Below are 15,481 nucleotides of genomic sequence, written 5' to 3'. Positions count from 1 at the left end.
GGGCTTTCTATTCTGATCTACATGCCTGGTTTAATACCAGTAGCACACTGTTTTGCTAGAGCTTTTTAATAGAGCTTGAAATCAGGAATATGATGCCCACAGCTTTATCCTTTTACTCAAGATTGGTTTAGCTATTCAGGGTCTTCTGTGGTTTGACAGAAATTTGGGGATTCTTTTTTCTATTTCTGTGAAAAACACCACTGGAATTTTTATAAGGCTTGCCTCAAATCTGTAAGATCACTTTGGGCAGTATGGACATTTTAACAATATTAATTCTTCTAATCTATGAGCATGGAGTATCTTTCCATTTATTTGTCTTCAATTGCTTTCATCCATGTCTTACAGTTTTCGGTGCACAGAATTTTCATGGAAGCTATTTGATATTAAGGAATTGTTACTGTTTTTGGTGTGACGTTATCGAGGTTATTTTTTTAAAAAAAAGCTCCTTATCTTTTGAAATGTTAGCTACGATTTACTTTGAAATAATATAAAAACGTGGGAAATACACAGGGGTATTAAGCCTGCATTCACTGTGAGAGCCAGGTGGTGGGGACCACACCATCCTCATCTTTTCTGCAGTTTCGACTGTCGTGATCAGCTGGTGTCACCAGCACCCGGAACCCGCCTGGCACACAGCAGGGACCTGGTAAGAGACTCACCGAGATGGTCACGCAGCTCCTGCCCGTCCAGCACTGGAGAGGGTTCCCGAAGTGCTAGGTGACCTTTTACCACCCAAACTGGGCTCACGGTAGCGGCAGCATCAACACCGCCCTCTGGAGGATAAAAGGTAAACTCACAAGAAAGTCTTCAAGCACGTTCACACCCAACTCTGACTTTATTCAAGAGCTGCCTTCACCTTAAAATTCCTTCCACCAGGTAAGAAGGCTTTAATCCTAACATTTCCGTTTACCCAAAAAGAAGTCTGTTCCTCCTGCCTCATAAAGCGGAGTAAACACCAGAGTCACACACGTACCCGTTTTCATTAATAACTCTTTATTTAAATTCTCCAAGGATCCCAAACCCCATTTAAAAATTAAAATTGCAGAGCACTCCAATAAAAGCACATAAAACCCCCATGACTAGTATCACAATGCACGATACAGCTCTTGCTACGAGAAAGTTCATTTTCCCCTTTATTACAAAGGCACAGACGTCATCTGAGACCTCAGATATTAGCCCCACTGTGTACTGATGTCACACGAATGTGCAACTTAATACAATTATTAAAGCTGATAGTACAGTTTTCCAACGACCCATAAGTAGTTATAGATTCTCTCTATAAATAATACTTTAAAGAAGTACTGGGCCTTAAGACCAATACAGGCATAAGAAAAGGGACCTGAAAGCTTCTTCCAGGGCCGTTATACTTCTTGGTAGAATAAGACTTTAACAATGAAAGTCTATTACCGGCAACAGGCACACTGGACCCAACTCTGCCAAAGAAACAAAGTAAGTAAGCAATTTCTAACAAGCTAAAAAAATACCTCCCACAAGCTCCACGTGGAAGGAGTCCTGGGATTATCCACAGACCTATCGTCCTGTCGGTTCCCAGTCTTCACCACGTGTGCCTCACAGCTCAGACGCGGTCCTGGGCTGGGGCTGGGCCTGTGCGGCGACACTGAGGGGGAGGCCGCTGCGGGCTCACTGGGGTGGGCCAGCCCCCGAGGGGTCCCTGCCTGCAGGGGCATCCAGGCCACCTGGCTGCCCTCCCCCTCGCTCAGGGGCCGCCTCACCCTCTGGCGCCCCGGGGCTGGCTGCACGTGCGTGCGTCAGGACAGTCCCCTCTTTCTTCTTTTCCGCCAACACCTCCAGCCCCATCATCCTGAGATAGTGAAGCCGTTCATTCTTCGGCACAAAAGTTCGAATTGAGGCCTTGCCTCGCCATCCGCACAACACAATGGGGCACTGGAGCGTGTCTGGTCTCCTGCAAACAGAATGGCTTCGCTTAAGTGTTAAAACATCCTCCTAAGTGCATCTTAGGAGGTCCTCACATACAGCTGCTCCCAAAGACACCCCCAAGCCACTGGACAGGCATTTCAGCCTGCAAGCCTATGGAGGCTTCCCTCAAAGGAGCGCCAGCTTCCTCCTTCCCGTCCTGAACAGCATCGATGCTCTCAGGTGGGCCAGCTTCTCCTCCTAAAAACTCACAACGGAGTAAGCCCCAGATCTACAGATTTCAGCCTCCCCAACCTGCGCCCTCCCACCTCACAGACGTGCCCACCTGCTCCCAGGCGGCACCAACCCCCCTTTCCTAACGGGGAGGGCGGTCACCCCCGGAATCGCTCGTGCCCCTCATCCAGCACTAGGCGTGTCAGCGTGTACCACGCTTACTGTTATTTAGCTTCTTTCGAATGTGAGTCTGGTCTAGTTTTTAGGCCCCTAAAGGCCTCATTTAAGTAAACATATGTCCCAAGCCTACCTGATGCCAGGCATCAGTGACACAAAAGTTTCAATTATATATAAAACAAACAAACAAACAAAAAAAACAAACAGAAAAAGACAAGAGAAAGGCCTGAACCAGGAAGAGAGAAACCACTAAGAAAAAGAGATGGAAACGCATCGGACCTTTCCATTTTTCTAGGACAACAGTTGCTAAAAAATGATGAGAGGAAAATATAAGAAAATTCCCACACTCCCATTTTCTTCTCCTTTAAAAAATCTAATTAATTCCTGAAGCTGTCTTTTCACCGTGTGTACTTCAGCTAGCAGAGCCTAGCGTGTGTAGAAAAGTGGATTCACATCTTAAGATAGCTACAGGGTTCTACGTGAGCCACCTAAGTACCGTTATCTTAAAGCTCAGCTGCCACTTTACTCTTCCGCCGCCCCCACAGGCTCTTCCCCACGGATGGAGCGGGCCGGGCCCTGCCCCCGCGCACACCCCACGCAGGCGGCCACCCAGCTGGCTCCCGCCTCAAGGCTTAGGCGCCTCAGCCTCCTCCTCACTACTCGGCCTCAGGTCAAGTCCCGGCCTCCAGAGACGCTGCCCAAAGCCCCCTCCAGCCCAGACCCTGCTCCCTGGACATGGTGCTAAATGTAAACCAGTCTGGGGGGGCAAGCGCTGACTCTGCCACCCCCCACTGGGGGGCGCTGGGCCCGGCACCCAAGTCCTCTGTCCCGTTTCTGACACGTGCTGCCCACACGGGACCTGCTCAGCCTGTGAGGGGCGTCGCAGAGCAGTGGTCCCAGACTGGCTGTCGGTGCAGCTGCAGGCGCCCGGCCCCTCGCCGGCCGCGCCCCAGAGCAACAATGCCTGACACCTAACAGGGAACCCACACACACTGGCTGAACCAAAGAAATAAGAATGAGATTTCTAAGGCACAGAGAACAGAACCCTGCATTCTATCTTCTAAATAAAAACACATTTGCCTTGAGCGGAATGTTTTATGAAGAGGATCTTCACGGTGATACACGAGAATACTCCAGGTGTAAAGTTTCCACGGTACTGAGGGGAACATCACAAAAGGCTTCTAACTCTAAGACCACCCACCATCGCCCCACCAATGAGAACACGGAGGCTCCGGCTGCAGGAGCATCTCACTTACGTGGGGTCCGGCTCATACTTCAGGACGACGCTACCCTTGGCTGCAAGAGAAACACACGTCGGTGGAGCTCTCCTGGCAGGGACGCCTCTGGTGCACACGTTCACGTGCCCAGAGAACAGTAATCTAGACTCTTGGTCTTGGGTCTCGATGGAGAAGAGAGGCCTTTCTCTCTAAACCCACGACACCACCAGCAAGCCAGGCACCACATGTGGCCGTGGAGACAGCGTGGAAGAGGCTCGAGTCAGACCTCAGGGACTTAAACACGCAGACGTCTCTCTCAGGTGCAGGGAGGTGGGGGTTAGCTACTGCTTAATTCTCAAAATTCAAGATTTAAGTCAACAATTGCTCCATCTCCCAGAAACAGCATGGAACAACACACAAAAACTATCAAAAATGATACTGCAATCATCTACATGTAGGAGTAAAAGAAAAGAAAGAAAACCAGTTCCCTTCTCCTTTAAAGTAATCCCTACACTTCAAGCGCGGCTCTGCCTGGGAAGACCACGGCAGGCTGCGAGCCCTTGGGCTTCAGCCTCAGAAAAAGACACGGGACCACATGACTTCATAACTGATCTGTGCCATCTTCCTCAAATTGAGCCAGAAACATAGAATAAGTTATAAAACAGTAAACAAGAATGAAAAGAAAAACAAAATTAGAATCCTTGGTGGAGTTACTTCTGTTCTTAGGTGGAAACGTCACTAGCATGACCTGAGGGGGAGGGGAAGCTTACGGAACAGAAAAGGATGTGACTGCGACCGCAGAGCGGTGGGAACCTCGGGCAAGGATGCACATTCGACCACAGGGGGCTGGTCTAGATGACAAACCAGCCCGACAGCCTGTGCTGGTCGAGAACCGGGACCCGCCCTCTGCCTCCACGCAGGGCCCCCGCTGGCTGCCTGCAGGACAAGGGGCGGCTCGGGTCCCCGACACCTGCACAGACGACCATGGGGGGCTGGCTCGGGGAAGGAGTGCAAGCCCAGTGATGCCCTTGACCCTCAGCGTGTGGGGACTATCAGGTACGTCTCTAGAAATCCTTCCGAAAATCGACACAGGCACTAAGAACAGTGTCAACGTACTGAAACCTCAACGTGAGAAAGCTCCACCAGGCAGGAACACCCACACCTTCACTGAGTGTCTGCGGACAAGTTCTGCCTCTACACCAGGCAAACTGCTTACCCATGTCCTTGGCCTGGCTGTGTGCCTCACTGCTGAGTTTTCTAAAAAATGGATTTTCCTGGGTTAACAGAATTTTAACGTCTTCCATTGATACAGTGACAATTCTTGAATTAATAAACGGATATAATGTATATATTCCCTGTGGGCACAAAGAGAGAGTCTGCCGTTACGCATGGTGACAGTCTCCGCCCACCCAGTGTGGGGTGAGCGGCCGCTGTCCGCAGGGTCTGGCCAGCCCTCCCCTCACTGCGGCCCCTGGCAGGCGGGACACCGGTGACACACGTGAGCAAGGACGCCCCCCACCCCCGCCACCGCCCCAGGAAAGCTCTGTGACTGTGAGAGAGCCCCCACGGGTGGAAGCAGCCCAGCTCTCAGCGGTCCTGACCCGCCGGCCGGCTCAGAAACACCCGTCCGCGCCCACGCAGCTCGCGCTGCCCTGCCGGCTGCCCTCACCTCCTGGGCCAAGCGGAAAGCACAGTCAAACTCTTCACCACTGTTATTTCGACACCAGACTTTAATCCCAGTGTTGATAACCTGTGACGGGAAATATCAGATGGAACACACGTAAGTGAAACTCAGGAGGATAACCAACGGATCTCCCTCCTCCCACGAGCAGACGGAGCTATTTGTAGCTGCTGAAAAGAAGGAAGGAAGAGGTGGAAAATACTTCAAGTCATCTGACTGAAGCAGACGTGCTCTCGGTGCCACTGATGCCCTCACACGGCTTTGGCTGACACGTCTTATACTGACTAAATGACCACGATACACATTACAACCAGGAAACTCTGAGAACACAAGATTACGTCCGCACGCAATCCACGGGCCGCCAGGAGCAAGGACACTGTCACCTGGAAACACCCAAGAGAGGACAGTAAAGACGGCACCTAATGTCCCAGCACCGTCCTGAGAACACCGTGACCTCGGGGGCCTCCAGACCACATGGAGATGAGCTGCGTTACACAAACAGGTAAGAGGAAAATGAGTTTGGAAAACAGTAAAGCAGATGAAAACTGGGCCCTAAAAGTGGAAAGTGGAAAGTGGAAAAATTCTAAGGAAAATGGAAAGGACAAATAAACTCAGTGCCCCCGGGAGCAGCAGGCAGATGACACAGACAGGGCAAGCACAGCAGGGCGGGAAGGACACGGCCGTGCAGCCTGCGCCTGCCAGCAGCAGAGACCCCCGGGCAGCTCGGGCCCCCGCCGCCCAGGACGCAGGAACCCGGGGCTGTGGGCCCCGCGCTGGGCCTGGGGCTGCACGGCCGTACCTTCATCCTCTCGCTGTTGTTCAGCAGCACGTTTCTCAGCTCCTTGGACACCATGTAGAGCTGCCGCTTCTTCCCCTCTGCGGTTCGCGTTAACAAGTTCATCTTTGGGAAGGAAGGATCCAAAGCGTAAAATTTCCTGTAGAGAAGACAGCGCTGTTCACAAGAGTTCCGTTCAACGTGTGACGACCGCCGCTCAGCACCCTGCTCTCCCCCGACGGCTCTAACGTGGCAAACGTGATGCGGTGTGGGGGCGCTGGTGCTCTGCCGCGGACGCCCACCTTCACCCCACTTCACCTGAACCCCGGGAGCTGCACTTGAGCACAACCAGATCTGCGACCTGCAGGAACAGGTGCAACAACCTCTCCTCACAACGGCCGCTCCAACAACACACCGGAGGACACCGACCTGCTTCACAGACGTTTTAGGAGGATTTTTACAAACACAGGCAAAGGCCCACTTACCTACAAGACAATATAAGTGACCACTCTGGCTCGCAGATACTAAATTTAACAAACAAGGAAGAGATGAACCCGAGACTTATCCTGAGCACCTCTGCCCTCTGTCCCACCTGGGAACCCCACCCAGAGGCACCACCCTCCACTCCCTAACCAGGAACAAGGCGGGGAGCCCTGGTCACAGCCCAGTCTTCCGCCTCACTACCACCCAAACCCTCGGGCGGCTCACGTTCCCTGAGCGCTGCTCACCTTAGGCAGGGCTGCAGGGTTCAGTAAACACCGCCCCCCCTAGTTTCACCCAGCTCTAACAGGAGCCAAATGGAAAACTTCAGTTAAACGTGACCACGTGTGCATTTAACCCTTCCGTAAGTGTAAATGAAGAATTTAAAAGGCTGAATTAATCCTTACTGGATAGGTGGAAGTAATGGGTCGTCTTCAGGAATAAATACAAACGGATCTTCTTTAAATCCAAATAACTTCATTTTCTTAGATGGAGGAGGACTGAGAAGGGAATGGGGATGAGATAACCTGTCATCTGAGGTACAATGTTAAATCCCAACAGCACTCGCCTCCTCCGGCCCACCCCTCACCCCAGTCCCGTGCAGCCTGGGCCCTGCAGGGAAGCGGGGCTCTTCCCTCCAGAGGACAGCCGGCGGCACCCACCCTGCGGATTCACCAGCCCTGGACGCGTCCCACAGAGCGAGCACCTTCTCATGCCTGCAAAACCACCCCCCGACAGCGCTGGGGTCCTGTTTCATCTACTGGAACGTGAGGATCCAGACACGAACATTTCTTACCCACACACACCATCTTTCTTATTTCCATTGTTCTCTAAATTCTCAGTTCTTTCAATTGTTTCTGTGTCGCCAATTCCAGTGGCCGGCTGACGCTCCAGCTCCGAGGGGTGGGAAGCGCTCCCTCCCGTGGGGTCTGTGAGGCTGGGCTGCACAGGTCCCCGCGGCTCTGCAGACGCACCCTGCAGCTGAAACAGGCAATAAGCTCATTTACGTTCAGACTGCACCTCCTCTGCCCTGATACAGGGAAAGAACTCCAAGATCGCAAAACCCATCCCAATGAATACAGCATACAGCATTTCCTGTACAAAAGAGACAACAGAATTTTTTAAAAACAAGTGTTTTAAATCGATCTGCTATCATAAGCAGAATTTATGGGCCCTGATTCTAGTTGTAACTTCCTGCTTCTCAGCAGAGGCCAGCAACGCCAGCTCGTCTGCACTCAGAAACGCGGTCGAGCACCTGCTCCGCGCAACGAGTCACACCCTGCCCGGAACATATGACACGGGGCCGAGAGCACACGGACAGACACAGAGGACAGCGGAGCTCTCCCAGGGCCCTGGATAAATGGAAGAAAGATAAGGTGCGCCTCCAAGCACTGAGGAACTACGCACTGAAAAACAAACAAAGTTCTGATCTGGGACAACAATATAAATACGGCTTCTAAGAATGAGCAGAATGTTTTACTTATGTTAATTTTTTATGTATATTTTATACAAGACTTTATATAAACAACTATTACACAACACACAGCACAGCGACTACAGGTAATAACACTGTTGCGTATTTCAAAGTTGCTAAGAGTAGATCTTAAAAGTTCTCACCTTGACAAAAAACATTCTGTAACTATGTATATACAAATAGAATCACTATGCCATCCACCTGAACTAACATAATGTTCTATGCCAATTACACCTCAATTTAATAAATTCTTTAAAACTACATGTCCTTGCTAACAAGTCACAAGATTGGCAAAAGTGACAATTCCTAACTCCTACGAAGTGAGTTTACAAATTAGGACACAAACACAGAAACGTTCAACATGTCCCTCAAGTTCACAAAGCTATTAAGGGGACAAGTTGCTGAGGTTCTGAAACTACTAACACTATGCAACACGGCCTCCCAGAAAATGTGCTCTATTTAACTGTTAAAAAAAAAAGGCAAAAAAGAACCCCCAAGCCCCCTGACAGGGCCTGCGACGTATGCCTCCTTTCCCTGCCCAGCCGTGCTCCTGGAGGCTGCTCACGTCTCGGAGCCCGGCTCCAGGCCCCTCTGCGCAGGAGGCCTTGCCTGTCCCATCGCAATGCTCAAGACCTGATCCTGCCTCTCACACCACCACCAGCAGCGGCTGTCAGCAGGGCTCTGCCTGGCTACGGTTCTAGCTGTGTCCACACGCATCGTCACTTCAACCAGAGGACGGCATCCTGAAGACCGAGCGTCTGAGTCATCAACGGGACCCCACCAGCACCACGCCGGGTGAGCTCACGTGTTTTCAAATGAATACAGGATGTGTGCTCTGACCATGTCAAACATGACCAGTGCAAAGTAAGATGGATCTTGGAGTGTAAAATTCAGTTTTTTAATTGCAGAATGAAAGCATGCAAAATATTTCATTAATAACTTATTGTGATTGCATGGAAACCACATTTAAATATACTGCGATAAATAAAACATTAATCTCACTTGTTTGTTTCCTTTTTAAAACGTGGCTCTAAGACAATTTAAGTTACCCACGTGGCTGGCGTTGCGTGTGTCGCAGAGCACTGCCTCGCGCTCCGCCACTGGGAAACCTTCTCCCACGTCACGAGCACCATGGCGACGGCCCGCAAGTGCCGCGTCACACACAAAACCGTTCCACTCCTCTCCACCCCTCGGAAACGCTCCACTGACCCTGTCAGCTGCTGCCTCAGCTGCACAGAAAGACCACACTGTGCTCTACGTGGCTCTGGAAGACATCTACCTTTGGGGGACGTTTATTCCACGGCATGGAAGACTTCTTCACTAACACTGCCACGAAGAAGCCTCCAGTGTTCTGATGATGTGGTAATATTCTAAGACTGAAAAAACAAAACCGAAAACAACAATTTACCCTTTTAGCTGATCCAAAATACAATCTTTTGCTGTAAATATTCACACAACCCTCGCTGACAGAATGGCCTATGTGTAATCTATAAAAAGGTAACATACTGTCCACAGTATGACGTTTAAGTCCAAACCATTTATTTCTGTTACTTACGAGTGCTCGATGCCAGCAGCTAACAGGCCCCAAGAACCTTCCCTGCTGAGCTCACATCCGAGAGGTCGGCCATGGGTGCTGCCCAAACACGCAGGCAATGCCAGAGGCCCCTTCCCCGCAAACTCACCACCGCTCCAGATGCATGGCCTGCAGCTTCTCGGGATCCTTCGGGGGGAACATGGTAGGCCGAATTTGGGTGTGTCTGCTGTGCGGAACGTCTTCCCACACTGTGAACCACTGCCCATCTTTCGTCATCACCTGCCAAACAAGAGGGTGGGATTCTAGGTTACCAGCCAGAAGGCAGAGCGGTGGTGTAGAAGCACCCGAGCTTGACCGATGGCGATTCTCATTTCTCTCCAAAGTGAGGATTGTTCGCAAAGATAAAAATGACACAATCTTTTATTCCATGAAACAGGACAATCATTCTATAAAGCAACATTTTCATTTTACGTGGGTTTTTTTTTTTTTCTTTTTTCTTTTTTCTTTTCTAAAACAAGCCTCAGGTTGTTCCTGGTTTAAAACTGAAAAGTGAATTGTTTCAAATTGGAAACAAAGCTGGAATTCCAGGCAATTAAAGGATGAAAAGCAAAGCTATACTTATGGGGATGAGAAAAAACAAAGCTGACTTCTAACTGCAGAAAAAAGTCAGGAAAACGTCTCCACTGCCTGAGAGAAATATATGTATAATCATACCATTTGTCATTAAACATAATTTTGAAATTGATTCTAAGCTGTATAACCAAATGCACTATTTACCCACAGCACCCAAGCATGGGTGCTTTAGAACTCCCATAAGTCTAACAAGCCTATCAAGTTGACCTGCTCTTTTGAGCCAGAGTCCTTGCAGAAAGATTACCTTCCACTGTGTGAGTCCAGGCATCCATTTCAGTCCTGGCAACTCAGAGGACACATCAGCAAGCTCCAAAGCACCTGTGTATCCAAAACAAAAAATAAAACAAAAATTCACACTATACCCAGTGAAAAAAGCCAATTATAAAAAGTTACATATTGTATGATGCTGTTTACAGGAAATGTTCGGGGAGGGCAGATCCACACAGACAGAGAGCAGATTAGTGACTCCTGGCGTGCGGGTGGGAACAGGGAGTGACTGTAAATGAGCTCTTCTCTACACTGTAGTAAGGTCACTAGAGATCACTAAGTTGCACATGTGAAACACGTGAGCATTACACACGTAAATGACAGCACAGTAAAGCTGCTGAAACAAGGAGCCGCAGGGTCGACGCCGCGTCCCAGACGAAGTCCACAGCAGAGGGGCCTTGTGCACACACGGGGCTGGACCCCCGCACTCAGCCGGCTCCTGGTTCCCAGACACACCCTTAGATGATCTGGTCATCACACCTTTATGTCTGACAAACACCCCATAACCGAAAAGCAACGCTTAAAGTCAACTGTGGAAACTTTTAAACATTCAGCTTTAGATCCAAGTTAGTTTTCTAAAACCACCCATCAGGACAACGTCCCATTTTAAAGACAGTGTCTACAGTAGCACTACTACACAAAGCTGTAAGCTGGCACCATTACAGAAAACCCCTCAAATGAACTACCCTCCAACAGACCACAGACAGATCAGTCTCACGAAGAGGATAATCCAACAAAGCTGCATGGAAGCTATGAAAAATGCAGGCACCATGAAAACGAAGCAGGCTCCCCAAGGTGGAGGTCTACCAGTAAGAAACCTTTGACAAACACATCATGCTGGCCTCCACTAGCACACCCAAATATTCTGGCTTTACAGCACAAGCGCATGGAAACTGGTTTTCTCATCAAGCCCTGCCCGGGCTCGGCAGTAACTTTCTGCCAGTATCCGGGTCGGAAGCCACTAACGCTGGCCCAGCGCATGTAGACTGAACGCTTATCGGCACCCTTCCCCCGGCTGAGTCTGAGGACTTCCCAGTGGGGCTGCAGCCCCTCCTGTCAAAATCCCCAGCAACTGCAGGGGACAAGGCCCAACAACGGCCTGTGGTCGGATGAAGCGACGTCTACACATGACACCTCTGACGAGGACGGAGATGAGACACCTACAGTGTGGTCTGGAGCAAGCATGTATGGAGAGACGGCTGTGAGAGCAACGCCAGACTGGAAACCCACCTGCCCAGCAAGAAGATAATTAGAGTAAGACACTATGAGTTAAATTCACTGTCAAATTCCACTGCCCACAGCCCTTCTTCTCTTCACATGCCTTTTGAAATAAGAAACCACCAAAAACGTGGAGCTGATAACCACGCAGAAAACATGGTCCAGAAATCAAGTCTTCATGTAAGTAGAGCAAAACAGAATAAACACAACACAGTAAGTTCCGGTAGAAAGGACCCCAAAGGTGCGAACAGTCAGAGGGCTGACCACACAGCACAGGTTGCTCGGCCACTGAGAAGAATGAAACAGGAGCCTGGACGGTGTTGGACACCGCCTTGGGACATGCACACCTGTTTCAATATCTGCATTTCAACTTGCTTCACACACACATGTGGAAAATTCGGTAGCAGGACTTACCCAGTGGCGCAGTGGTTAAGAATCCACCTGCCAACGCAGGGGACACGGATGGGTTCCATCCCTGGTCCGAGACGATCCTATATGCCACGGAGCAACTAAGCCTGTGAACCACAGCTACTGAGCCTGCGCTCTAGAGCCCTGGAGCCACAACTATTGAAGCCCTCGTGCCTAGAGCCCGTGCTCCACAACACGAGAAGCTACTGCTATGGGAAGCCTGCACACCACAAAGAAGAGCAGCGCCCACTCGCTGCAACTAGAGAAAGCCCACGCACAGCAACGAAGACCCAGTGCAGACAAAAATAAAAATAAATAAAATAAATTTATCTAAAAAAAAAAGAAAGAATTTGGTAGCATTCTATTCCGAAAATGTAGTTAGTTTGAAATTTCCAATTATTTCCATTAAGGAGAATTTGATGGAAAAGGTTAACATTTCAGCAAAAACATGAAAACACGATGAAATGTTCTTAAGATCTGCCTCATCCTGCAGTATAAAGCAGCGTGATAAGACCTCACTTCCATTAGGATGGTCACCATCAAGAAGTAAAAACAAAAACAGAAAATAACAAGTGCTGACGAGGATGTGGGGCAACTGGAACCCTCGAGCACTGCTGGTGGGAATGTAAAATGGTGCAACTGCTGTGGACCCAGTATAGTGGGTCCTTAAAGATAAACACAGAATTACCAATCAGTGCAGCAATTCCACGTGCGTGTACACCCAGGCGAACTGAAAGCAGGGTCTGGAAGAGCCCCTGGTACAGCCCTGTTCAAAGCAGCATTAGTCACAACAGCTAAAATGCAGACGCAAACCAGGTGTCCATCGACAGGCTTATGGATAAACAAAATATGGTCTAAACATACAATGAAACATTTTCAGCCTTAAAAAGGAAGGAAATTCTGGTACATGACATAACAGGGGTAAAATTCAAGGACATTATCCTAAAAGAAGTATGCCAGCCAGTCACAAAACAACAGTACTGTATGATTTCACTCAGAGGAGATACCTAGAGTGGTCAATCTCACAGAGACAAGAAAATAATTTAGGGGGGGGATACTGGGGAGCTGTTTAATGGGTCTGGAATTGCAGTTCTATAAGGGGAAGGGCTCTGGAAACTGGCTACACAACAATGTGAATGTAGTTAACACTATCAAAGTGCATTTTTTCAAAAGTTAAGATGGTAAATTTTAAGTTGCATGAGTTTTACCACACTTTTTTAAAAAACGTGTGTGGTAAGGATCTGACATCACCTTTCAAACTTAGAGAAACAAAATGGGCAAACTGCGTAATTCGTGAAATACAACCAACCCATTATATAAGCATGTTTTTAATCAGGGATACTTCATTTTAGGGTTTATAGGCTAATCACACAAGCAAATGTAGAAAGGCTACAGAAAAATACACGATAGCAATAAAGGCTTTGAAAAGTACATACTCTTATTACAAGATTGATCGCACACTCACCTTCACTCTTGTCCAGTAAAGACGCTATGACTGCTTCATCCTCAATCGGATTCAGTGAACACGTGGAATACACCATCCTGCCGCCTTCCACCAGCTGCTCAGCACCCCGCGTTGCGATCCGCAGCTGTAAACTAAGGGCGCGGACTAGGTTACCCTGAGACCAAGCACACCCACGTGGCACAGACATCATAGGCACCAACTGTAGCACATATTCATTACAAATTTTATAAGACGTATAATAAAATACAAAGTACCCTATGTAAAATGAACAACTCCCATATAAAAAAAGAAAAAAAATAACAAAAAAAATTTTTAAGGTTCCAAGTGAAGTTAGAGTAAACCTGTATAACATGTTCCATGTCAATCTAAAAACTCATCTATTTATATAAACAATGTTGTTACTGTTCTGTTACCCTTTCCCAACATGTCAACAAGCAAAATGTAAAGCTGATTAACAATGGAATTCAATGTATTAGGTAAATTTCACTATTAAAAAGTCTTCATACTTATATAAATATTTGTTTTCTCTTTCCATGAGCAGTCTGTATGCCTTACTACATTATAATCCCAATTGCCTGTTTCACAACACTACTGAGTTTTTAACAGATAAACAAACTCTCCTGAAGTTATTTATGGTAAATATTCAGTAGTGCCCTCCAGATCACCCATAGTTCTATATCTGCATAATTTTAATGTTAAACGAAAAAAAGAAAGCAAAGCTCTGTAGATAGTACAATCAAAACAGGTATTTTAAAAATCCCTCCGCACAGAAAACCACTACAATACACCAAGCATGACAGAAATCATCTTTGTTATAAGAGTTTCCTTCTCCTTTCATTTTTAAGAACTTTCCAAATTTTCTTTAAAGATGACCAAAAAATATTTCCAAGAGATCTAAGATATTCTTAGAAAACTAACATTTCTAAGATGTTAAGCAAAATAATTCAACACAAAAGAACTGAAAACAGAGAGGAGAAATATTAGTAAGAAATGGCCATTTCATGGAAAACACGTTTGAAATGTTACAGGAAATTTTTATAAAAGGCATTTTCAATATATGTGTACCTGAAATATACACAATCTTCAGTTTCCTACTCGTGAAAGGTTTTAAAAACAACTACTTGTGACAAGTAAGCAAACTGGCATGAAGGTGGCGGCTGACACTCTGAGGCTTAGTCAGTCAGCTGGAGACCTAGATGCTCAGGGATTCACCCGTAAACCTCCACTAGTCTCTAGTCACACAGGGCTACCCGTTACACAGTTTATTTACCCGTGCAGCTGCAGGCTGTTTAACGTGCTCCACTTTTTCCAGACATCAATGTTTTTTCTCATAGTGCCATCTCCACTGCAAAGAAAGGTATTTAAGAATTTAAAACTCTGTACTGGTTAGATGATCAGTGCTTAACAAACATGTCACAGTCAAGCTAAACTCCAAAACAGCTATCATTACTATTATTATAAATACCAATTAGAAAACAATCTAAATTCTCACAAACTACAACAAACTTTCTATTTTTGTTTTGGGGACACTTTAATACATTAAACCTTCTAATTGCACTTCAATTCAATCAACAAGGAAATAAAGATTTGAAAGTAAACCTCACTCAACAAATTTGCTTCCATTTGAGACAAAATACTGGCAAAACTAATCTTCATACCTGGGACACAGAACCTTTTGATTCTAATACTTAGAAAAGAAACTTGGCTAATCAACAGCAGCATTTTAATCAGAACTACACGAATAATGATAAACTTATACTCAAAGGACTTCTGTAGCAAATCCAGTTAAGCCAATCTAATTTCTTTATGAAGATTTTTCTATATACCAGTTAAACATTTTTTAATTTCTGCTTTTACTTAATGGAAATCACTTCCATGTAAATTTCATAACACAAAGCTGATCGATTAATCTTTCTGTCCATGTTTAATTTTATCTACTCAGAATCTGAGTAATTCCTGTGTCTGCTGGCCTTCTCTGTAAATTTTCCTTGATGGTCTAGTCACACGTCCTTGAAGTGAAAGGTCTGCAGGATGGAAACGTCC

At 47.3% G+C, this 15,481-nt stretch overlaps 1 protein-coding gene across 2 annotated transcripts in view; it reads right to left on the bottom strand.

The window, feature by feature from the left end:
• Positions 1-972: 972 nt before the first annotated feature.
• Positions 973-15,481, bottom strand: part of NSUN2 (NOP2/Sun RNA methyltransferase 2) — a 30,563-nt gene continuing 16,054 nt past the window's right edge. Inside the window, exons 8-19 of one of the 2 annotated variants that reach the window (XM_057708531.1) lie at positions 14,709-14,783; positions 13,439-13,569; positions 10,325-10,398; positions 9,596-9,726; positions 9,193-9,289; positions 7,236-7,420; positions 6,847-6,939; positions 5,984-6,119; positions 5,173-5,253; positions 4,720-4,858; positions 3,543-3,582; positions 973-1,924 (exon numbers count right to left, since the gene is read on the bottom strand). In XM_057708531.1, coding sequence (XP_057564514.1) covers positions 1,642-1,924; positions 3,543-3,582; positions 4,720-4,858; positions 5,173-5,253; positions 5,984-6,119; positions 6,847-6,939; positions 7,236-7,420; positions 9,193-9,289; positions 9,596-9,726; positions 10,325-10,398; positions 13,439-13,569; positions 14,709-14,783 — 1,465 coding nt within the window. In that variant the 3' untranslated portion in view covers positions 973-1,641. The remainder of the gene's footprint in view (positions 1,925-3,542; positions 3,583-4,719; positions 4,859-5,172; positions 5,254-5,983; positions 6,120-6,846; positions 6,940-7,235; positions 7,421-9,192; positions 9,290-9,595; positions 9,727-10,324; positions 10,399-13,438; positions 13,570-14,708; positions 14,784-15,481) is intronic. The other variant, XM_057708532.1, reaches the window with a different exon arrangement.

The sequence above is a fragment of the Hippopotamus amphibius genome, chromosome 15 (assembly GCF_030028045.1).
Source record: "Hippopotamus amphibius kiboko isolate mHipAmp2 chromosome 15, mHipAmp2.hap2, whole genome shotgun sequence".
NCBI classification, from domain to species: Eukaryota; Metazoa; Chordata; class Mammalia; order Artiodactyla; family Hippopotamidae; genus Hippopotamus; species Hippopotamus amphibius.
The sequence above is the reverse complement of the archived record's forward strand: the minus strand, read 5'-3'. Positions and strand labels throughout refer to the sequence as shown.